This window comes from Schistocerca nitens, chromosome 12, assembly GCF_023898315.1.
Source record: "Schistocerca nitens isolate TAMUIC-IGC-003100 chromosome 12, iqSchNite1.1, whole genome shotgun sequence".
Taxonomy (NCBI): domain Eukaryota; kingdom Metazoa; phylum Arthropoda; class Insecta; order Orthoptera; family Acrididae; genus Schistocerca; species Schistocerca nitens.
In genome coordinates, this window is record NC_064625.1 from 79,865,405 (window position 1) to 79,891,754 (window position 26,350).

General features: G+C 44.2%; 1 protein-coding gene across 1 annotated transcript in view; it reads left to right on the top strand.

Annotated features, from left to right (window-relative positions):
• The window catches only part of LOC126214921 (homeobox protein abdominal-A homolog), a 400,630-nt gene extending 375,475 nt beyond the window's left edge, over nt 1-25,155 (top strand). The window contains exon 4 of the mRNA XM_049941561.1: nt 24,686-25,155. Coding sequence (XP_049797518.1) covers nt 24,686-25,155 — 470 coding nt within the window. The remainder of the gene's footprint in view (nt 1-24,685) is intronic.
• The last annotated feature ends 1,195 nt before the right edge of the window (nt 25,156-26,350 follow it).

A 26,350-nucleotide genomic window follows, 5' to 3' on the forward strand; every position in this document is an offset into this window, starting at 1 on the left:
CAGATTGCCGAAAAGAACGTAAAGCTAACAGTCATAAAAAACACTCGTAATTTCGAACGAAAAGTTGCTTTAATTTCACAGAAGAGAAACTCTTTTCACAAACGTTAGTGTTGTATTTACACCAAATAGCTGCTGAATATGAAAGTTACAGAAGACATCGCAAACAACGAACAAGAAGCGTTCAGAAAGATAAGCTGACACGTTCGCACAAGAGATGTGGAACATAATACTGTCAGAAAACATATGTTCTCACTCAAAATGTTTCAGGCGTAACGATATATTTTCCAACATGTTCCCGGCGAAAACTAAGTTACTAAAGCATATCAGTCTTGGGTCAGACACTTGAAGCTGAGCAGTTATTACTTCAGCACTTTAGAAAAAAAAAAAAAAAAAAAAAAAAAACGTTTTTCACTATAAATTTGCTCGCCGATTTATGTCTCAGAAACAGACTCTTCTTAAGTTGCCGACTTTCGTAGAACGGACCTAAGAATTTGCCACGTAGATCACGCAAGTAAATTACCTTCTTTAATTCGTAAACATATGATTCAAATTAAGTCTTTAAAAGTTTGTGTATCATTATACAGTAGTATAAAACTTACATGACCATTTACACAATCTGAAGGCAACACGTTTTCTGCATGTTGTTGTTTTGTGGAACCGATAATCCTAATTTCTGTCCGTGTGTATAAAATAAAACGGACCGAGATGTACAAAACAAAAAAATCTGTTTCTGCGCACGCCTACACATTTCGGCAACTTTATAACAACTTTACTGTGTCTCTGAGTGGTCACACTTTCTACGGTGTGCGCAGTTACACAGTAAGATGGTAACTACAGACGTCATCATCAACAGACTTCCGTTACACTGTTCAATAAGTGCCTCGTCTGGACTTCTCAAGCATTACGGTACTGATTCATACGTAAACTTATTGCGTTCCTGAAGCCATCCATTAGCGGAAATTAGTAAGATAGTGTTTAGATACTGAATCACGTTAACCTGAGCGGTAGAAAAGAAAGTATTTTGTGCTTAGGTGAGACCATAATTCCATAAGAAGGCTCCGCACATTATTTTTTTACTGGCAAAAACTAATAAAGAAAATGAAGCCCCAAAAAGTCTCAAAAATAGACCCTTGAATGTTGTCTATAACGTTCCGTAAACAAAGTATGATTTAAAAAATACCTTGTTCAGTCAGTTTTCTTGACCTGCATTGCCCTGTGCCGCGACAGTGTAGTTCAAAACGTATCAGAACGAAGGTACTTTCAAAATATTGCAGCAAAACAGCAGTCGTATACGCTGCATAACAAGGTGTCCCAGGAGAAATAGCCAATATCCAGGGATATGAAAGAATAATCATTCGAAGCAGAAAATCTAGCAAACATGGGCTGAGCTGAAAAGCTATGAACACTCATTCGTGTTCGATACTATAAACAGATCTCTTATGCTGCAAGCTCTCTCCTTTCATTATTTTAGGAGGTGGTAACATCGACCAAAATAAGTAAAAAAATATGTAATAGACATGGGCTCTGAAGTGCATACCTCAAGTACTGTAAGTACAGGTTGTTCCAAATGTCGCCATTAACTACGTAAAAAAATCTATAACCAAATAAAAATCGCGCGTTTTTTATATATTGCAGTGAAGTCAAAACAAATCAGACCCCCACACATCGAAATCATTACGAAAAATGGCCTAATACAAAGAAATACATACTTGAAAATGGAATAATTTCTTGAAACGCGTCGTGTAAAACATAAATAAAAAAGTGGTCACTGGTAGCAGAAAGTTATTTGCAAATAAACCCATACCCCAAGAGCTATTACTACTTTTTCATCTTCGCTAATGTGAAACAAACATCTTCTGCTGAGCAAATTCTCATAGCTCTTGAGGTACGCAATTTGAAGCCCGTGTTTACATGACAATATTTTCTTGTTTTAGTCGATACAACCACCTCCTAAAATATGGAAACCAAAGTGCGTGCAGTAGAAGAGATTCGTTTCACTGTAAGATGATGGAGAGGTCATTGCTCTTATGGCATGCATTTTTGAACCCATGTTTACTGGACTATTTTGCTTTGAATGATCGTTTCTGTCATATCCCTGAACATTCAACATTTCTCCTGGGACATCCAGTGTAATATTTAAATACAGCGTGTAATCATATCTGTTTAGTGGTTCCAAATAAATACAAAATAGTTTCTCCAAAAGTAAATCTCAGAAAACTCCATTTCTTTACATACTTACGAAAGGTATCCATTGTTTTCCGTCATCACAAAGGACTGTTACCTATGCGGTAAAATAAAACGAAATACGTCCAGTTTATTTGATGTAGATGAACCAGCTCTGATAAAATAAAAGCTCTACCTTGCAGTAACGTTTCCTGGTCTTTTAATTAAAACTGATTATTGTTCTATTGCTGTGTAAGAAGCTGCAATAACCAGTCAGAATTTAAGTTTTCGTAGTTTTTGTAGCTCTTTATTGGTTCCAGATGGTACAGGAAAAATAATTCTCTTAGTTAACATGTTTTCTGTGAAAACTATTCAACGTCTAAACTAATTAAGGATTTGAACTCAGGTGCAAAAATCGTTATTGTTGTTTGCACTCCTGAATACACAGCTCTGCACACTAGTCTATTTTGTGCAAGCCTCTTTATCGCGGCACAAATGCTACAACCTATATCCGTTTTAACCTGCTTTCCGCGTTCAAAATAACTTAGTCTCCCTCAACAATTCTGAATCGCACACTCCCCCCCCCCCCCGCCCCCACCCTCCCACCCACCAACTACAAAATGGACTATTCTTGATGGTTAAAATTGTGGTCTATCAACCTATGCCTTCTTTTGCTCAAATTGTGCGGTATAGCGTTTCCTCCCCGTTTCGTTTCAGCACCTGTCGGTTAGGTAGCCCATCTTTTGTTCGGGTTTAATCAATAAAACCACATTTCGAAAGGTTCTGTAGGTAATATAAAACTGCATAAATATAATCGGAATGGATTAAACTTGGTGTGTGTGTGTGTGTGTGTGTGTGTGTGTGAGAGAGAGAGAGAGAGAGAGAGAGAGAGAGAGTTCAGAAAGAAGTTACTGAGTTCCTGCTCGCTACTTCAGACTTTTTTCATTTTGTTATTGCTAGCCCTATTGTGTGTGTGTGAGAAAACGAGATAGTTCAGAAGAACGAACAGAAGCGGCAGAAGTGGTGCGGCAGTATTCCTAGTGACAGGAAAGGGTAAAGGAACGCGAAAAGAGTTGGACATTTCGCAGTCTAAATCTCGTGAGAAGAGAACCGGCAAGTAATGATCTATTAATATATTTTAATCTGGGTCGCTTCCATTTCTGCTGGTTTAAGATTACTGTATCCCTAAACGAGTAGAGAATGCTACATACGTCCTCCTATGGTGGTGCTGCTACGCACAGGTACATGTTTGCTAGGATTTTTAATTAATGATCAAATTATGGTAGCACCCAGGCTTTCTCGTCAGTGCCGAGGCACTGATTTGAGTGTTCCAAAACGGCCGAAGTGCGAAATACCAATCGTCAACGACACAGGGATGATGTCCAGAAACTGTAGGTACGGTGCGCAGCCCCTGCGGCAGACGCGGCCCCGTGCCCGCGGCTGGACACCCCTGGCGGCCCGCGGCCCGTATCTCGGCCCTTACTGGCGCGCCCGGCGTCGACAATGGCGGCCATATTTCGGGGGCACGCAGATTGCGGTCGGCGATACGCGCTGGACCGACGCCCGGCGTCGCGTCTTCCACGAGCCGGGCGTCGTTTCCTCGTCCGGCGCTGCTCGCCGATTTACGACCCCCTGCCGTTCGTTCCCCACCCCCGCCCCGCTCCGTCGGCCTGCGAGTTTCCGCGCCAACACCTGGTGATGTCCGGCACACCCCTGTGGCCATTCAGAACACAAGCTCGATAAGGGACGTGAGGACCTGTCGTCACGCCGCGCTATAAGGGGAAACTTCAAAGAAACGCTATCTGCGATCGACAGTGCGTGAGGATACGAAGGAGAACCAACACAAAAAGCTGTTCGAGTTGGAGGGATCCAGATTAATGAAATTACATTTCATGATCTTCACCAAGGATGGTTACTGTACCCTGATACTGCGCAATACATTCGCAGACATTTGGAAGCTCTATGAGCCTGTTTTTCTATTTATTTTGACGTCTAATCTACGCTTACCAGCCAGAACATTAAGACCACCTATCTAATAGCAGATAACAGGTGGGACGCGTCGTGGCATGGAAGCAGTGAGGTCTTCGTAGGTCGCTGGAGGGAGTTGGCACCACATCTGTACACACGTATCACCTAATTCGCATAAGTTCCGGCGAGGCGGGCGATGAGCTCTGACGTTACGTTCAGTCACATCCTACATGTGTTCGGTTGGGTTCAGATCTGGTGAGTAGGGAGGCAAGTACATTAACTGAAACTAGACATTGTGTTCCTTTAACCAGTCCATCATACACCTGGCCTTCTAACATGGCGCATTACCTTGTTGAAAAAGCCACTGTCGACGGAAAACATGATTGTCGAGAAGGCTCGGCTCTGAGCACTATGGGACTTAACATCTGACGTCATCAGTCCCCTAGAACTTAGAACTACTTAAACCTAACCAACCTAAGGACATCACTCACAGCCATGCCCGAGGCAGTATTCGAACCTGCGACCGTAGCGGTCACGTGGCTCCAGACTGAAGCGCCCAGAACCGCCCGGCCACATCGGCCGGCTGTCGAGAAGGGGTGTACATAGTCTGCAACCAGTGTACCATGGACATCAGAGTTCTTTGTACAATCACCAGTGTATCCACAGATGCCCGCGTGAATGTTCCCCAGAACATAATAGAGCAGCCCCCAGTTTTTCTCCGTCCTGCAGTACAGGTGTCACGGAGTTGTTCTGCTGGAAGATGATGGATTCCCACCCTCCTATCAGCATGATGAAAAAGGTATCGGGATTCATCAAATCACGCCAGGCTCTGCCACTGCAGCAACGACCAGTGCTGATGGTCATGAACCCATTTCAGTCGTAGTTGCCGATGTCGTGGTGTAACATTGGCACTTGCACGGGTCGTTGGTCGTGAAAGCCCATCGTTAGGAGTGTTCAGCGCCACAGTTAGCTGCCTGTCATGTTTTACCATTCTGCCCAGCCGACGACGCCGGACATATGTAATGAGGGGTGGCCGCTCAACCCCAGAGGGCCAGGATGTGGTTTCACCACTTGTCGAAGACACTCACCACAGCGCTCTTCGAACACCGCACAAGTCTCGCAGTTTTCAGAATTCTCGTTTGGGCCTCTGTACCATCGCCGTCTGCCCTAGGTCAAACTCAGATAGATCGCGCGTCTACACACGGACAGCACAGACCCTACATGCACCGTGCGTGTGTCAGACAAGTCATTCCTTGCCAGGCGACTCTGCTGTCGCCTAGACAGGCTTATGTCAATACTAAGTTGGCAGTCATAATTTTCTTGCTAATCATAATAATAAGGGCAGCTAATATACTCATACGTGTGTTAACTTGTATCATATTTTGTTGCTTTAGTCGATTATTTGTAGAGATCTCCACGACAGTGGAACACAATTTCTACGTGTTAATAAAAAAACCGCGGCCAATCCAGCTTTAGTGATCTCTGGTACAGAGGCGAGTGAACTATATGAATGTGATTCGTACATCTACGGCCAGAGCTGTGCTAGTGATACATACACTTTAAAAAAAAAAAAAAAAAAAACATTGTCGCTTCTCCGTCCTGTTAGATCTGCAGCAGTGAGCCATACTTATATTCTGAAATTCTTAAAATTACCTTTCTTGAGGCTTCATATGTGTTTCTCTTTTTTCTATTTTCACATTAAGCTACTTGCCAATTTTTTGTATTTAGCTACCAGTCTTTGAGTACTTTACGTTTTATGTCCCACAACTCTGTTGGCATGTTTCGCATGTGCTGAATTCATAGTTCTCTCTTACTACTGATAGACCTCAGTGAAATATTAACGTAAATATTTGAATGATATTGGAAACTAGGTTATCGAATTTCTTGAATCCTACTAATGAACTAAAAACGTATTTTACCAAGAGACGCACCGATCAGATTTCTTTGTGACTCAACAGTAGCCAAAAACTGAGAGAATATCGCCAAACTGGTAGCAACTAGTAGGCAATTTTTCATATATTGACTTTCATGGACCAATTGCTTTTGCAAAACAAGCAAAGTTCTGTTTCAGTATTGAAATCACTAATTACAGTTTCCGAAACGGTTCTCTTATTTTGAAAAGGAGTGCGTACCCACCACCCAGTCTCTTGCTATCTTTCATATTTCCTTCTGTGTTGCAGAAGCAACAGAGCCGCAGTCACTTCATCTACCACGATTTCATGCATTTCGTGTCCATAATGTGCCCGTCCAAACACTTATTGCGTGGAAATATGTTGATGCGAACACTGCCGGTCAACAGCGACAGCCAGTATTGCCGAACATGAGGCTTCAACTAGTGTGGATGACGTTGTTGCCGGGTAACATTTCTAGGCTGTTTAGTTGCCCCTACCGAAGTCGTTTCATGCAACCCGCAGTTTGAAATCTGTCCTTTGAAAACTACCCGCGATATTTTCATATTCTTTCTCTCGCTACGCGCAAACTGTTAGTCCTTCCGAAAATACGAAAAAGACATGTTTGTAGGTAATTTAATGTTGGTAAATTTTGTACTGGGAGAAGCCGTAGTTTTCGAGTTATTCATGAAAAACGTACGAAGGCGACTTTCAAAAGTATCTCCACTTCCACTGAGTACAAAAATTTACGACCGTGCGCATTATTTCTCACATTCGACCTGCTTTGGTCTTCATCGACTGGCCATACTACGCCACATGTTTAGTCGACACATATAAATTGTAAAATTGACGTTTGTGTAATTTTTACGTAACGATGTTGTGAATTTTAACAGCATAAAATAAACAATTACGTCGTCGTATTTATCAGGCCTTCGACAAGGAAACTACTGTACTTCAGTTCGGATCGAATTATCAGTGTAATTAATTCTACGTAACGTTTACAAAAATAGTTTTTCTTTCAGTAGCTTCACAGGTATATTTAATAATGTTAACGAAGTCGCAGACTACGCTTATGGCGTAATAGTCCACTCAGTAAGGACCACTGTACAGTTCGTGTAGGTGGAATTTTTTGTGTAGTGGTAGTAGGGAGTGCCACGAACAACATACTAGAATTCCTCACTGGTAGAGGGATGAGTGTGGAGGAGGAGGTGCGTTTCAACGTCCCTTTTGTGCGTTTATCTTGAATAACTCGAAAAACATGGCATCCAACGCAAACGTATCCCAGAATAAAATTTAAGTACATTAAATTTCTTACAACTAGGTCCTCTTAATTTTTTCTGTAGGACTAGTAGTTTTTCCATAGGGATTGAGACGATACGAAAATCTCGCGCGTGATTATTGAAAGCCAGATACACATTGCGGGTTGTATAAAACGACATCGGTAGGGGCAGCTGAATAGTCCTGTATTGTCAGCAAAATGCGATTACTATGGCCCGCGAAACAATAAATTACGGAATGATGTATTGCAACGCGAAACATTTCTGAATTGGCAACAACGGCAGTCGCAGTGACGCAACTAAAACAGCACACGTCAGTCCGGCTGATGACGATGAGATGATGGTGGTGATGAAGACGTTCTGGAAATGCCGAAATGTCGTGGGTTTGTATCGCAGCTATTCTCCAAGTAATGTCGCATTAGAAGCTCATTTACTCCCCGGTGACGTCTTTGGGATGCACCTCGGTATTTCAATTAGCTCGGCAATAAAAATGCAGGGGGCGCTGGACGCCGTCGCGGGCCGGGTTTTACAGCCGGTCTGCACGTAATTTACGGCGCACTGCTGCCAACTTGGCGCTGTTGCGGAGGAAGGGACATCATACGCAGGGCCGCCAACCGCCGCGCGGCGAGAGCTTGATGCGTGTCGCATGCGGGCGGAGAGAGGGCATAAATATCTGGTTCACAAATTACCGGCGCGGCGCCTGCGGGGGATCTACGGCTATTACCGCGTTGAGGTAAATAAGACAGGCCGCGGAACAGCTTCAGAGAGGAATCTGGCCGTCGAGAGATGCAGGGAGATTTCAGGCACACGGCACAGCTGTTTCTGGGAGTCGTCGTATGACGTCTGCGCCCGAGAAAGATATAAGAACCTGTCTGGAAACATGTGCAAAGTGTAAGCTACGAACAAGTCACTACAGTATTAGATATGAGAATGCCCGCCAAGAAGTTAGACAAATATTAAACACACACACACACACACACACATTATATAAAGAGGGTCTGTTCGTTTGTAATTCATACAAATCTACAACTTTATTCCTATCTTGATTAAATTTCGCACACTTTACCTTAAAGACAAGTTGAAAATCACTGTTTACATATGACTTGAAACATATGTATATCTAATATATAAAGAGGAGACATGTACCAAAAGTTTCTGAAAGTTTTAGGCCAATTTACTTCAGATTCCTACATAATCCGCTAATGAACATTTGGAAGTATATATATAGGGTGATAAAAAAGTCAGTATAAATTTGAAAACTGAATAAATCACGGAATAATGTGGATAGAGAGGTACAAATTGACACACATGCTTGGAATGACATGGGGGTTTTATTAGAATAAAAAAAAACAAAAACTGGCGCTTCATCTCATCAGAATAGCAATAATGAGCGTAACAAAGTAAGACAAAGCGAAGATGATGTTCTTTACAGGAAATGCTCAATATGTCCACCATCATTCCTCAACAATAGCTGTAGTCGAGGAATAATGTTGTGAACAGCACTGTAAAGCATGTCTGGAGTTATGGTGAGGCATTGGCTCGGATGTTGTCTTTCAGCATCCCCAGAGATGTCGGTCGATCACGATACACTTGCGACTTCTGGTAACCCCAAAGCCAATAATCGCACGGACTGAGGTCTGGGGACCTGGGAGGCCAAGCATGACGAAAGTGGCGGCTGAGCACACGATCATCACCAAACGACGCGCGCAAGAGATCTTTCACGCGTGTAGCAATATGGGGTGGAGCGCCATCCAGCATAAACATCGTACGTTCCAGCAGATGTTTATCAGCCAGGCTGGGGGTGATGCGATTCTGTAACACATCGGCGTACATCTCACCCTTCATGGTAGCAGTCACTGACGTTTTGCTGTCCAGCGCAATCTGTCGGACAGTTTCCGAACTTTGTATTTTTTTTCTTTTTTTTTGTTCTAACAAAACCCCATGTCATTCCAAGCATGTGTGTTAATTTTTACCTCTCTATCTACATTATTCCGTGGTTTATTAAGTTTTCAAATTTATACTGACTTTTTGATCACCTGGTATATATATATATATATATATATATATATATATATATATATATATATATATATATATATATATAAACCTGCCTAATATCGTGTAGTGCCGCGACACTTCGTGGCATGAATTCAGAAGAGTGTTTCTGGAGCCAATCTGTATCAATCCTGGGCGTGTGGGGTGTTGCATTGTCCTGCTGGAATTGACCAAGTCCGTCGGAATGCACAATGGACATGAACGGACACAAATGATCCGACAGGATGCTTACGTACGTGTCCCTTGTCAGAGACGTATCTCGACGTATCAGGGGTACCACATCGCTCGAATTGCACACACCGCACACCATCACAGAACCTCCACGAGCCTGAACTTCCATCGATTTGCCACAGGATATAGTGTGGTCCATCGCAGCAAATCAATCAGTTCCAATCATCCCCTGTCCAGTGGAGTCGCTATTTACCGAAACGTGTTGGTTATGAGAAGCTATTCGACCACTGCACCGCATTCTGTTGAACTCCGTATGCACAATCATTGTGTTAGTTCGACTGTTGCAGCACTTAACAAGTCACGCGTGATTTCTTCTACTGATTTTATATGATGTTTTACAACTACCTTGCCCACTGATCAATGGTCTTTGTCCGTCAGTACATCTACACCAATATCTACCTGATTACTCTGCGACTCACACTGCCAGAAGGTTCTTCCAACAAACTTTATTTCTCTACCCTTCTACTCTCTAACAGCGCGAAGAAAAAATGAGCACTTAAATCTTTCTGTATGAGCTATGATTTTTCTTATTTTATTATGATGATTGATGATCATTTCTCCCTAAGTAGGTGGCGACAGTAAAATATTTTCACGTTTGCAGGAGAAAGCTGGTGATGGAAATTTCATGAAAAAAATTCCGCCGCAACGAACAACTTCATTATTTTAATGAGTACCATCCCAAGTAACTTATCAAACCCGTGAAATTCTGGCTATTTCGTTAGAATACAAAAGGAGCTATCCTTCTTGAAGTTATTTGATATCCAGCGTCATTCCTATCTGCTAAGAATGCCATTGTTGTTGTGGTCTTCAGTCCTGAGAATGGTTTGATGCAGCTCTCCATGCTACCCTATCCTGTGCAAGCTTCATCTCCCAGTACTTACTGCAACCTACATCCTTCTGAATCTGCTTAGTGTATTCATCTCTTGGTCTCTCTCTACGATTTTTACCCTACACGCTGCCCTCCAATACTAAATTTGTGATCCCTTGATGCCTCAGGACATGTCCTACCAACCGGTACCTTCTTCTTGTCAAGTTGTACCACAAACTCCTCTTCTCCCCAATTCTATTCAATACCTCCTCATTAGTTATGTGATCTACCCATCTAATCTTCAGGATTCTTCTGTAGCACCACATTTCGAAAGCTTCTATTCTCTTCTTGTCGAAACTACTTATCGTCCATGTTTCACTTCCGTACATGGCTACACTCCATACAAATACTTCAGAAACGACTTCCCCTGACACTTAAATCTATACTCGATGTTAACAAATTTCTCTTCTTCAGAAGCGCTTTCCTTGCCATCGCCAGTCTACATTTTATATCCTCTCTACTTCGACCATCATCAGTTATTTTGCTCCCCAAATGACAAAACTCATTTACTGCTTTAAGCGTCTCATTTCCTAATCTAATTCCCTCAGCATCACCCGATTTAATTCGACTACATGCCATTATCCTCGTTTAGCTTTTGTTGATGTTCATCTTATATCCTCCTTTCAAGACACTGTCCATTCCGTTCAACTGCTCTTCCAAATCCTTTGTTGTCTCTGACAGAATTACAATGTCATCGGCGAACCCCAAAGTTTTTATTTCTTCTCCGTGGATTTTATACCTACTCCGAACTTTTCTTTTGTTTCCTTTACTGCTTGCTCAATATACAGATTCAATAACATCGGGGATAGGCTACAACCGTGTCTCATCCCCTTCCCAACCACTGCATCCCTTTCATGCCCCTCGACTCTTGTAACTGCCATCTGGTTTTGGTACAAATTGTAAATAGCCTTTCGCTCCCTGTGTTTTACTCCTGCCACCTTTAGAATGCCATACAGCACAGAAATACTCTGGCAGAGGACGAACAAGCGTAGTGTAGGCAATCTCTTCAATAGACCAGTAGCGTCTTATAAGTGTTCTGCCAGTAAGACGCAGTCTTTCGTTTGCCTTCCCAACAACATTGTCCGTATGATCGTTCCTAGTCAAATTGTTGGAAAGCTATCAACACTCTTGTAAACTGGCATTCTACTCCTTCTTCTGTAAATCCTCCTCCTGTACGGCATGGCTGTGTGTATCGTGCGGCTGCCTCGAGTCGAATGAGCATGCAGCTGCCTCAGTAGCGGATGTTGTTACTGATAATAATGGGCGTGGCAGGAAGAGGCGCACTCAAAATCCAACATGGCGGCCGGAAAGACCCTTTTCCAGCAGGACCGCGCTTAGTTAGAACTATAGCGCGGTCCTGCGAGCTCTAGCGGCAGCCAGGCGAACCTCGTTCAAGGTCACCCGTTTTACGTAGCTGCTGCGTGTAAATGAACACAGCCATGCATTTCTAGGTTATGTAGTCGAGCTGACAGCTTTTTAATTTGTGTCATTTATCATGTAACCGAAATGTAACGAATGCGTTTTTGTACTCTTGTGGATGAACTCTCACTTTCCTTAGTGAGAGACAGTTGCAATTTTTCGCGCCATTCAGATATCGTATCTAAGTCATTTTGCAATTGGTTTTTATCTTCTGATGACTTTAATACACGGTAAATGACAGCTTCGTCTAGAAACTATCTTGGACGGCTGCTCAGATTATCTCCCAAATCGTTTAAGTATGTAAGTAACATATAGGGCCTATTACGTTTCCTTGTTTTACTCAATAGTTTTCCATCGATTACTATGTACATGAGGTCTGCTTCGTTTCGGTTTAGCTGTGATTGTTCCTTCGCGTTTAAAATTCTCAGTTACATCACCAACAATCGAGTAGGGCAACTGTAGAAGGGTTGAAATGTCCGTGAGGAAAGGTGGCGCAGTGGTTAGCATACTGGACTCGCATTCTAGAGGACGATGGTTCAGACCCGCGTCCGGCCATCCTGATTTAGGTTTTCCACGGTTGCTCTAAATCGCTTGAGGCAATGCCGGGATGGTTCCTTTCAAAAGGCACGGCCTACTTCCTTCTCTAAACCGATGGGGCCATGACCTCCGTGACGAATTTGTTAGGCGGGTGATATCCAATGACCAGACCGCGCTCAAAGTCATTGAGCTGTCCTGACGGACCCGTTCTGCTGGTAGCGTTTGTGAACTGACAGCAGAATACTCCCCCTCCTCCACCGCGCGGGATTAGCCGAGCGGTCTTAGGCGCTGCAGTCATAGATTGTGCGGCTGGTCCCGGCTTGCGCAGTGCCATGTTGACAGCCTGGCGCCATGGCTTCGTGGGGTTCGTGCCGCACTCGAACCCTGCCATCAGCCCTTAGCGACTCATCTGACCAGGCCAAGCGTTTCCCGTCATCTAGGATCCAACCAACTTACTCAGGAGAGGCACTGTAGGCGATGTTGTGTTCTTATCTAGCACCAGATGTGCCAGATTCCACAAGGTGCATTTAGCTGTGTATACATTTACTTGTGACAGACCTATTTGTAATTCTGACAATCCTGTGCGAAGTGTTCAGTACACTCTCCACTAAAATGTTAACATGGCATGAGTAATGAGAACGTATAACCAAAAACATTTTTAGATGTCTGAAGATGACAGTTTGCATCTGCCGAAAACGGGTCAATAAAAAATAGTTTCGAAAGCGATCTTGGCTACAAAAAAATTGTTTAAAATATATAAAGGTCCCTTCTCCTCATTTCTCATTAGTAGAATTGTTAGTGTTAACTGTGTTACGGCTATATTTGGCTGCTACTTACTTAACTATCTCGTTAGAGGATTATACATGCTTGCGCAGATCCTGGATTCGGTTCCGCAGAGGGATGGAGGGGGTGACGCTATGTGACTGTAAAGTATTTCTGGAATGTCCACGTACGTGTGAACAAAGGATACAACGTAAGAAACTTCTTCAGGTTGTTCTGCCGCGCGGGATTAGCCGAGCGGTCTCAGGCGCTGCAGTAGTGGACTGTGCGGCTGGTCCCGGTGGAGGTTCGAGTCCTCCCTCGGGCATGAGCGTGTGAGTTTGTCCTTAGGATAATTTAGGTTAAGTAGTGTGTAAGCTTAGGGACTGATGACCTTAGCAGTCAAGTCCCATAAGATTTCACACACATTTGAACATTTTTGAACTCCCCTCCTCCTTTCATACTGGCGGTCAAGTGACTCAGTTTCCCATTACGTAAGGTTGTCTGGGTACGTTTGATGATTATATTCCTGTTCCCGACAATTCTGCGGAGAAACTCCTTTAGCAGCCAGCAGACAAAAAAAGACCCCGCCGTGCAGAGAAGAAGGCGATTGTGGCGGAGAGAGCTGAGTGCTCGAATACGACGCCAGACTTGCACGGTGCGCCCGCAGATGGCCGGGTAAGAAGCGGCGCGACGTCCCGGCCACGCTGGCGACCGCGTCGCGTGTTTTACGAGGCGTGGCGCCGTGATTTACGACTGCGAAGTGGCGGCGACCGGCAGAGACCAGCGAGCAGAGGCCGGCGGTCGGACCCCGCGGCGGTTCCCACACTCACCACGGCGCGCGGCGCCGCGATTCACGGGCACAATGCGAGGCGCGTCTCTAAAGCGACGGCCTCCTACATATACCAGGCGCTAAGGCTGATTACGACCTCCACAACCACGCACTTTCTTAAATATTACCCTCTCCTTACCAGGAAAGCACTCCAGCTAGGACAGCTAAAACAAAAAGACACTCCAGTTTTCCACCATGCCTGTTCTATGATCACTGCCATTTATGCCGCTATCAGCTGACTTCGTCCGTTTGCCATTTTCATGTGCTTACTTCTACACTCGTAACTGTACACCTTCACCATTTGTGGGTATATGGAGATGTACCGGGTGATCAAAAAGTCAGTATAAATTTGAAAACTGAGTAAATCACGGAATAATGTAGATAGAGAGGTACAAATTGACACACATGCTTGGAATGACATGGGGTTTTATTAGAACCAAAAAATACCAAAGTTCAAAAGATGTCAGGCAGATGGCGTTTCATCTTATGAGAATAGCAGTAATTAGCTTAACAAAGTAAGACAAAGCAAAGATGATGTTCTTTACAGCAAATGCTCAATATGTCCACCATCATTCCTCAACAATAGCTGTAGTCGAGAAATAATGTTGTGAACAGCACTGAAAAGCACGTCCGGAGTTATGGCGAGGCATTGGCGTCGGATGTTGTCTTTCAGCATCCCTAGAGATGTCGGTCGATCACGATACACTTGCGACTTCAGGTAACCCCAAATCGCACGGATTGAGGTCTGGGGACCTGGGAGCCCAAGCATGACGAAAGTGGCGGCTGAGCACACGATCATCACCAAACGACGCACGCAAGAGATCTTTCACGCGTCTAGCAATATGGGGTGTTTTTGTTTTGGTTCTAATAAAACCTTATGTCATTCCAAGCATGTGTGTCAGTTTTTACCTCTCTATCTACATTATTCCGTGGTTTATTAAGTTTTCAAATTTATACTGAGTTTTTGATCACCCAGTACATCTGTCACTGCAGTACGTAACCGCTGTCACTGTAAACACGACCCAGAAAAAGTTTCCGTATTTGTCAGCGTTTTAAAATAACATTATTGCCTTAGTGGCATACGTACGTAAACGTAAACACTAATAACATATCTTACAGAACGTCGTAATACATGGTTTCTACATTTACATACAGAGTGGCATTTATTGAACTATATGAAGTAAAATTACCATAACTTCCGAAGAGTTTCCTTAGGACGTTCAAACTGCACGGTTGGCTGCGGGTCATCATGGGAATTGGTATGCGTATGCATGGTTTGGTTCAGCGACGAAGCCCACTTTCATTTGGATGGGATCGTCAACAAGCAAAATTGGCACATTTGGAGGACTGGGAATCCGCATTTCGCGATCGAGAAGTCTCTTCACCCGCAACTGGTGACTGTGTGCTGTGCAATGTCCAGTCACGGAATGATCGGTGCGACATTCCTTGATGGCACGGTTAGTACCGAACGTTACATGAAGGTTTTGGAAGATGATTTCATCCCATTGTCCAAAGTGACCCTGACTTCTACAAGATGTGGTTGATGCAAGACGGAGCTAGACCCACAGAAGTAGGAGTGTTGCTCCTGGAGGAGCACTTTGGGGATTGCATTCTGGCTACCCAGAGCCCATTGGCAGGGCCTCGATTGGCCACCATATCCTCCGGATCTAAACGCATGCGACTCCTTTTTGTGTGGCTATACTAAAGAAAAAATGTACAGCAGTAACTTCAAAACCATTGCTGAGCTAAAAACAGACATTCAGGAGGTAATTCAAAGCATCGATGTTCCGACACATCAGCGGGTCATGCAGAATTTTGCTGTTCGTCTGCGCCACATCATCGCCAATGATGTCAGGCATATCGAACCTAAATCTAAATATCTGTAGTGACGTTTACATGATGAATGAAGTATATTCATGCCGTAGTTTGTAACCAGTTTACGCTTTCTTTTATATAGTTCAATAATTGTCAGCCTGTGCATACTCGGCAAACCGCCGTACGGTGCGTGGTGGAGGGTACCCTGTACCACAGCTATTCGATTCCTTTTTTTCTTTCACTCACAAATAGAGAGAGAAAATTGTCTCTATATAACTCCATATGAGCCCTAATTTCTCGTATTTCATTTTCGTGGTTATTACGCGAAATGTATATTAGCGGCAGTAGAATCGTTATGCATTTAGTTTCAGATGCCGGTTCTCTATATTTTTTCAGTAGCGTTCCTCGGAAAGAACGCCGCCTTCCCTCCAGGGATTCTCATTTGAGTTCCCGAAGCATCCCCGTAACACTTCTTGCGTATTCTTCGAACTTACCGATTACAAATCTAGTAGCTCGCCCCTGAATTCCTTCGATGTCTTTCTTTAATCCGACCTGGTGCGAATCCAAAACACTCCAGCAGTACTCACGAATAGGTCGTACTAGCGTTCTACATGGGGTCTGCTTTAAACACGAAGCACACGTACCCAAAATTCTCCCAGTAAATCGAAGTCGATCATACGCCATCCCTAACACAACCATCACAGTCTTGTTTGCAATGTTAGGTCAACATATTTAATGGCTGTGACTGTGTCAAGCAGGATACTTATAATCCTGCTCCAGCACTATGGGTTGGTTTTTCCTACTCATCCGATTAACTTACATTTTTCTACATTTATAGCCGGTTGCCATACATCGCACCAATCATGGCTGTCGTAACCCAAGACGCTCTACATAGTGTTGACGTATTTCCATGGCCTGCTCGATCACCAGATCTGTTTTGCAGCTCCAGCGTCATCCACAAACGGCATTAACAGTCCCTGATCGATCGAGATGGCTCGCTGGTCAGCACATTGTACTCGCATTCGGTTCAAACCCGCGTCCGGCCATGCTGATTTAGGTTTCCGGTGATTTTCCTAAATCGCTTCGGGCAAATGCCGGGATTGGTCCTTTAAAAGGGCACGGGCGACTTCCATCCCTCATCCTTCCATAATCCGACGGGACCGATGACCTCGCTGTTTGGTTCCCTCCCCCAAAGTCCATGTATTGACCGACCGAGTGCAACAGGAATGGAACTCCGTCCCACAAACTGATATCCGACATCTGTACAACATAATGCATGCATGTTTCCATGCAGGCATTCAACCGTCTGTTTATTACACTGGTTATTAATGTACCAGCATTTCACATTTCTAATGGCTGATCACGCGCTTACGTTAACCTATGAAGCTGCAATGTTAATCAGTTAAATATGTTATCCAAACAAATATATTCCCGAAATTTCGTTATTCTACGTTAATTTTTTTTGTGTTACAGTTTTTTTTTTCAACAGGTCACATTGGTTCCATTCAGATATTTTGGCACATGTGCTGTCGATTTTGATTCTCTTATGGTACTTCCCGGTACTACGCGACCTGATAATCAAGCTAAGTGCTAGAATATGAATCTGCAAAGCTTCCAAGTCTATACCACATGTGCGTGAAAACAATATACACAGCTGTGGGGAGGTATATTTACACTGTCCATTAGGCTCCAGCACTTCCCATTCGAATAGCTCACCGCGGAGGAGTTTCAAGGCAAAAAAAGTATTTGTTCCTCTTTTCGCGGAGCGGTCGCAAAGGAGTGAGAATACCTCAGCAGGGAAAGCGTCACCCGCACCCCGCCACTCTGACCTGCGCGAGAAAAAGAGTAGAAAGTCCAGCCTGCCCCTGCCGCATTCTTCCGTGGGACACAAAGGGGTGCGACACCACGTGAGGCGAGAGGGGTTGCGTCACGCAGATTTACGGGAGGCGACGCCTGGCCGCACAAAAGAGCCGGCACGCCTTTGTCTCGCGTCGCAGCGCCAAACTTTCTAACTCTTCCGGGCCCTCGCGGTGGTCCAGAGCAGCCCTCCCTCGTATTTGTACCTGCGTAAGCGCACGCAAACAACAGACGCCTGTTAAGTCAAGCCGACTATGTTTAAAAAAGGAATTCTCAAGTGACCAGCATTGCCGGCTACTAACGTGTAAGTGCCGGGTTCCATTCCCAGTTTGACGACATTAGGTCGTATGTGACGTTAGAGACAAAACCTGGAAATGACTGTCATGTAAACATTTTGTCGAAGCAAGCGGTACGGCACCTCGGTAGTCTAAATGACTGCCTCGTGATCCACAGACACTCTCGAGGTGGGGTGGCTTGCGCTCCTCAACGATACAGACAGTAATCACAACGGAGGGGTATCGTTGGAAAGGCCAGAATATGAACATGAGGTTCTTGAAGACGGGCAGAACCCTTTTCAGTAGCTCCACAGATGATTGACTGATACGGCCTTGTAACATCAGTCATCTTGGTTTTTCTGGGCTGATACTGCGAACTGTCGAAAGCAATGGCAAACTACAGTTTTTTTTTTTTATCTGACGAACTTGCAGCTGTACTATGTAGTTAAATAATGATGGCATCCTGTTGGATAAAATATTTCGGAAGTACAACTGCCCCGCTTTCGGAAATCCAGGTGGGGACTAATCAGCAGGACGTTGCCATCAGGAAAAGCAACGTACAAGTCCTAAGGAGCTTTACATGGTATTTCTGAACAAAACAGTCACTGCAATATCGAATTTATCAAGGACACAGAGCAAGTGACTATCAGTTAAAATGTCTCTCCTCTGTTGCAACATGCACAACGAATGTGCGAGTGTACATTGTAGATGGTTGACGACGTATGTAAGCCTGGGTTTGACAGTGAGACATGCCGGGATAGCCAATAGTAAGGCGACAGCTCCCTGTAAGCGGGAAATCCGGGTTTGAGTCCCGGTCCGGCACAAATTTTCATTGTCGTCGTTCCATTATACAGCTAATGGTTGTTCATATTCGCAAACAGGAGAACAGTTCATGTATTCTGTTATATTCAGGATATTTTTGTTACCCATGTAACGGTACAATGACCCTATGGCACGCAAACAAAGTAACAATGGTAGAAAATTTTAGTGACCTGGAAGAAATCACAAAGGTAGTACCAGTGTTCGGGTCCACTCCTATTGTGTGAACAGGATGGTCAGAAACAGTTTGAAAAGCTTGTAAGAGTGTTACAGGGTAGGTTGTGCTGAGAAATAGTTCCTAAGGAAGAAAAATCCATGCGTAGTGCCGTTTACAATTTGCAGTCATGCGGCTCCGCGCGTAAATTCAAGCGGTCCACCAGATATGATGTCGCCAAACGTGTTCTTCTTTCGGTTTCCCGAGACCGAACGAGAGAGCGATACAAAAATTGGACATAGGACGGATGTAAGTATCGAACCTGAGCAGAAGGCTGTCCAGTCTCTTGTGCTTTCATCTATACTAAGACAACAACTGACCTTAACTGTACCTGGCAAATCGCTTGAATTTGCGCGCTCAACGACTTCACTGGTTACTTCAATGCTGATTAACTCGGAAACAGCGCAAGGTATAGAATTATTTTTTAACAATAACTTCTCGTCCAAGTTACCCTGCAAGCTTTTCAGACTATTTATGACCACCCTGTATGTGAGTGACCTCCCACTTAACAAGCACAACTGATACTTCTTGCGGACGATACTAGTGTTGTAATAAATGCCACTGGAGAGAAAGCAACAGAATAGATTGTTAAAGATGTTTCTCAAAGGATTATTAAGTGGTTCTCAAACAACTCACTCTCCTTTAATTTTGAAAAAACCCCGATACCGATTGAGTACAACAAATAGTCATATCCAAAGATTGATGTAGTTCATAAGCAGGAGTCAGAAAATAGGGTACAATGCTTCAGATTGGATGTACATATTGATGAAAACTTGAACTACTAGGAGCATATTACTCAGCTCCTCAAACAATTAAGTTCAGCTACTTTTGCTCATCGTATAGTCGGTAGTCTTAGAAACAAATTAATCAACCTCCTGCCGTATTTTGGATATTTCTACTCGATATGTCTTACGGAATAATTTTCCCTGTAAGGTATCATGTAGAAAGTATTGACTGCACAAAAGTGGGCAGTAAGAATTGTGTGTGTTCACAGACGGTCCTCATCTAGGCACCCCCACAAACAGTAAGGCGTTTGAACTGCAGCATCGCAATACATACATTCGCTTACGAAGTTCGTCATAAGTAATCCATCACAATTTGAGAAGAATAGTGTTGTCCACACCTACAACACTAGAAGAAAAAATGAGCGTTATTACCAATTACCAAGGCTGCCAGTAACTCAGAAATGAGATCAATGTGCAGCAACAAATATCTTTGATCAGTTACACAAGAACATAAAATTTCTAACTGGTAGTAAATCAAGTTTTAAATCTAATCTAACATCATCTCTCCTGGACAAGTGATTTTATTCCATAGACTAATTTCTATTTAAAGACCGATAGCTTGTAAAAAAAAGGACCTACTTTTTAATAGTAGTTGCATGAATAGCACTAAAAACAAATTTAATCGTATATACATATCCTGTAAACTGACTCATTCTGAAATATTGCCCAAGTGTATGGGACGCGTACCAAATAGAACCAACTGGAGATACTGAACGTGTACAGAGCAGGACAGCGCGAATATTCTCAAGTTGGTTTGATCCATGGACTAGCGTCACGGCGATGTTAAAGAAATTAAACTGCCAGCATTGCATAATAGTCGAAAGTTATCGAACTATCCCCTGAAAGCCTAGTTATAAAGTTCCATGGATCAGCCTTGGTGACTGCAACAACCTACGTACCGCTCCAGTGGGAATCGCGAAGACAAGATTAGACAAATCAAAGAGCACAGATGCGTACGAGCAATCATTCTTCACACGGTCCATTCGGGAATGGAACGGAAAGAAGCCGTAATAGCTGCTGCAACGCACAGTACCCTCTGCCATGCACTTCACTGCGGTTTGCACAGTATGGATGTACAGGCAGGATGCGGATGTAGATGTTGTACCTCCTGTTTTCGTTCATATGACGAGGGAACCAATAACTTTTGGCATGCGAATCTTGCGATAATTCCGTTTTTGGAGGGATGGCAGGGGTACTTTCCGTGGTGGTTCCATAGCAGTGAGTGATTTTCAGGCAGTTTTTGACCAAAAACAAAATGTGAACCGTTTCGCGTCCACATTACTCACGGCAGCTTCCCTCTTGCAACATTTTGCTGGCCCCTAGAATGAAAATGTGACCAAAATAAAAGCTTTCTAAGGACGCAGAAAATATTAAACGTAAGTCGCAGAACACGTCAAATAGCGATGCGAAACTGAGCATTTCAAAATAACTGAAGCTTTCAGATGACGATGAGCTAACTGATTCCAACTTGCATTAGGTAGAGACTTCTAATTAGAGAAACTGTCGCTCCGCTAGGAGGAAAGTAATCTTCGTTTGTTCTGAAATATCCCTCGTACAATACAAATAATATTTGTATATTGTCTGGATCCGAGTAATCTGTGGACGGGAGAAGCATCACGTAAGCTAAGTTCAGCATCATTGGTGTCGCAGGGGTAAGAGAAAATAATACCCTTGGGCCATTGGAAGGAATGTGTACCCATTCTCTTTAACAACAGAGTGAAGCCACAGGAATGCTAAGTGGGTGGATGTAGATATCTTATCGAGCCGCCGCTTTTATGTTCAAATAACTTAGATTCTACACCAGCAGGCTTACTTTACCGTGTTCTCCAAGTTTCACGCTCCTGGATGATCCGCTGTCTCAAAGCAGAGCTTGTGCTGGTCTCGAATGTCACGGTCAACTTCCAGTTCGCAGCGGTATCTGGCAACAAACATAGACAAACATTTCGTTATCAGGCCTGTAAGAAACATTTCGCAAGACACAATGAAAGAGATCTAAAAAAATATGCGTATTATGTTTTTAGTTGTTACCCAGAAATGCAACACCATCTGTGTGATTACTAAAGGGTGACATCCATTAAATCCACTGCCGCTAATCCCCATTTAGAATATCCTTGAGTTTCCGTTCAAAGTGATGGCATTTCTCAGAAATCCTTAGTTTCCGTTGTTATAATGAATGAAAAACACGATCTGGTCCACTATTTTTTTTATTAATGATGGCCGATTTCGGTCTGATTAACAGACAATTCTCTAATTTAGTGCTGCAAGGTGCGGTTTGTCACTCAAACTGCAATAGAACTAACAATGATCCACTAGTCGTATTGCTCATGTCATCATTAAAGAAAATGGTGACCTAGGTGGCCATTTTCATCCATTAATTTTCTTTTGGTTTCTGTCCGTAAACAGCTTAAATGACTTTTACGACAGTTTAGAGTTCCCCTTTGGAGGAAGTTTCGTCATTGTAGTGCCGCATGTCCCATAACTGTTTTCATAGGTTAGACTTCACTGTGGACAGGCTGGGAGAGGTGAAGAAGATTAAATTGGTTCAGGTCATGGTTACATGTAGCTGTCATGTAGTTACATTCAAAGAAAAGATTAAAAGCATTGCCAGAACTCTAAATGAATCAAAGAAGAGTTGAAATTGAAAACGTTCTAAGGTCCACTTTTTCACAAAACGCGTTTTCAATACCGTTGTATTCTAGGTACTCTGATGCATATCTACAGACTTGATACAGGTGCCAAATCACGGAGAAAGTGTTTCAGATATTAATTAGTTGATGGTGCACGGCCTTTGAGCCAAGTAATGCTTCTCTCTGCAGTTACAAAATTTAAAAGATGTGAGAAATTGTTTTTGTTTTCTTCATTACTACTGGTTAGAAACTTACTGCTTTACTTCTGTATTTATGTTGTCACAAATAAAACATTGTGTCTCAGTGTGTATGGGACGTGGTAGAAAATCTCTGTTTCTGGCCCATAATCGTACACACAAACACTTTTCTTATACGGCACTTTCAATGCTCTTGATACAGTATTTATTTACTAATTTGTCTCATAATTTTTTACTATGATGTACTTCGTTTTTTATTCTCCTGAAATTGGCGGTCAGAACTTTTTCCATTTCGAACGCAGATGAGAATCATACCTCTGAGTCTGGGACATGAACCGAAATTAGTAGACTAGAAATATGAGATGACAGAACAATAAAGAGAAATCTAAACTTTCAAGTCCATGTAACACACAAAGAAACCGTAAAGTCCACATCCTAACGAGACTGAAGGGTCCAAAATGCACTGATCAGGTGTACTCGCCGAGAATGAGCTCATGGGGAGAAGTACCTCTGTCCTTTGCATTATGATGTCCAGTCGTGGTAACGGGTTGTGCCCACGACACTAGAGTGTCACTGCCCAGCGACCTCCTTTTGTGTTCGACCAACTAAAGTACCAGAGTTTTGTTTGCGGTCTATTCTACGGACCAATATATCAAAATAGTCATCTCAGAATTCATCCTAAGTGAGTCTTGGAGGCTGTGTGAAACTCAAACCTGTGAATTTGGACAGTTACATGAACTCCACTCAGCTGCATACGATTCCAGCATGTTAAGTACCATAGCAACGTACTCGTGGTTAGACACTGGACTCGCATTCGGGAGGACGACGGTTCAATCCCGCGTCCGGCCGTCCTGATTTAGGTTTTCCGTGATTTCCCTAAATCGCTCCAGGCAAATGCCGGGATGGTTCCTTTCAAAGGGCACGGCCGACTTCCTTCCCCGTCCTTCTCTAACCCGATGAGACCGATGACCGCGCTGTCTGGTCTCCTTCCCCAAAACAACCAACCAACCAACCACCCAACCAACGTACTCAGCCTTATTGATGCGGTCTGCGAAGAAAGGACAAGTGGGTTTTAGTGTTCATTCAATAACGAGTCCATTGGAGATGGGGCACGATTTACGGTTAAAGTACTTTGAAATGATGCCTCCTTTCGAAAGGAGCAATTCCGATACGGCTTTAAGTGGTTAATGGTAGACGCGGGATGCCGAAATTTGGGTGGCTTGATGAGGATTTGACGCCCCCAAAAAGGAGGAGAAATCTGAGTTAAGCTTCACAAAGACGACGAGTCATTGGGGACGGACTAGAATTGTGAAGGAAAGCGAAGGGATACAGCTGTCAGCTGTTCAAAGGAACCATTACGATACTGGCCTAAGGTGATTTCCCAACATGTCTAAATTTGGATGGCAGGACGAAGAGCTGAAGCCCACCCAAAAGAGGAGAGGGATCTCAAAATCAAATGGCTCTGAGCACTATGGGACTTAACTGCTGAGGTCATCAGTCCCCTAGAACCTAGAACTACTTAAACCTAACTAGCCTAAGGACATCACACACATCCATGCCCGAGGCAGGATTCGAACCTGCGACCGTAGCGGTCGCGCTGTTCCAGACTGTAGCGCCTAGAACCGCTCGGCCGCCCCGGCCGGCGAGAGGAATCTCAACCTTTAACGAATCACAAGTCATTAGGGACTGTGATATTCCGAAAGGAATCTGCATACTTTCCTTAAATGACTTAATTAGCTGTGTCGGGCTTTGTAACATCAGTCTCCCGTATAAGCGCCGTGCAATGTCTAAAAAATAGCGTCACCTCATTCAGATCCTTCGCCTAAAAACGACTCTAGTGCACACAACTATACTACCTGGTTCAATTTTCTTGAAGGCAATTGAGACGAAGGTCGTCGTCACACCAGGTACTGAGAGCTAATCTGTTGTTGACACAGCGTTGAACTTGGATCTCCGTTTTTTACAGAATGGTTAACGTAAACTGCGATGGCGTAACCATTATTAGATATTTTTATTATGGCTGTTAGAATGTGTATGGTGTACATGTGTCGTGACCAACTGTGTAACACAGGGTCCCTTTTGGGCTTTTCTGTTGCAGGGCCCAACGGCTGCCCACGGCGACGCGGCCGGCAGACCTACACGCGCTTCCAGACGCTGGAGCTGGAGAAGGAATTCCACTTTAACCACTACCTGACGCGACGCCGGCGGATAGAAATCGCTCACGCGCTCTGCCTTACGGAGCGCCAGATCAAGATCTGGTTCCAGAACCGCCGCATGAAGCTCAAGAAGGAGCTGCGCGCGGTCAAGGAGATCAACGAGCAGGCGCGCCGCGAGCGCGAGGAGCAGGACCGCCTGAAGCAGCAGCAGGAGAAGAAGCTGGAGCAGCAGCAGCAGCAGCAACAACAGCAACAGCAGCAGCAGCAACAGCAGCAGCAGGCGCCGCCGCAGCAGCCGCCGCAGCAGCACCACACCATCAGCCACCACCTGCACGACCAGCACAAGCTGGGGCTGGAGAAGGCCCCTCCGGGCGCGGACCTGCTCAAGGCGGTGGCCAAGGTGCCCACCTAGATGCCGGAGCCACTCTGCGACCTGCCGCTGGACGAGCTGCTGCCCACAGCCTCGGCTCCAGCTCCAGCCTGGACCGGGTTCCCCTACTTCCAGTAGGGCCGCCGCTCTGGCCACGGCAGGTTCCAGAGGGACCCCGTATCCGCCCGCCGGATAACGCTACTACGGAAGCAGTGGTGCCAGTAAGGTCCTGAGGCCTTCCAAGAGAGAACTCAACTCCGGAGTCGAGAGGAACCCTCGCCAGTTCGATGATGATCAGGAATCGAGGTGAAAGACGTGATTAGCACAACTGGACGAGATTGTGACTCAATTCTGCTAGCTGCAGACGAACGAAGAGGAGGACATATCACTGAGGGTCGTGCCTCTAAGAAACGAGCAATGAAATTTGGAAGTTGAGATTTTATGCTACGCTGTGCACCAGAATCGATGAACTTTCTCAACTTGACTCTGCAAGAATTAGAGGTAATCGATACCCCAGCAACATTCCACAGCCTCCTGAGCTTCTACATCGCTTGACGATTCTCTTCATCTGATCACCGTCCTCTTCGACTCGTGGAAAGTCACCGTTGGTCAGCATTCGTGAAACGTGTGTGTGATGGGAGAGAAAGAGAACATTACTTTTGGGAGGAATTACTTCAAAGTAGCGGCTCACTGACATTGTCTCTTGGAAGGACATTGTCTCTAGGAAGCAATGTCTGGTTGCACTGTAGTGCCAAGTACTTATAGTTTTTTTGTGTAGATATAGGGTACGTTGCAATAGTACTCTTCTTGATAAGTGCTTAGTATTTATTGCCTAACGTTCTACATTTATGGTAAAGAGAATGTGACTGGAACAATATTTTAGAACTCTTCCCAGTTTAAGACAGCCTCGACGTTCTCGCTTTTACACGATTGCCAAGTTCTGCATTGTTGTTGCCAGGTGAGACTTCCCCACTGAACTTTTTGGGTGAAGCATTTTTCGTTGTGAAGACCTCCCTCGCCAGGCATCATTTCCAAGTACTTTAACCGTAAATCGTAACGTAATGTGACTGTGATATAACAAAAAAAGCTCAGTAAACAACAGACATCTAGAGAGAGACACTGCATCCACAACACGAAGAGAGGACGAATCTGAACATCGCTGTCTTCTGACTCCATCTCTGCAGCCTTTTAAGTAGGAATAATCACCAAACAGGAGAGACTGAATTTTCAAAAGAGG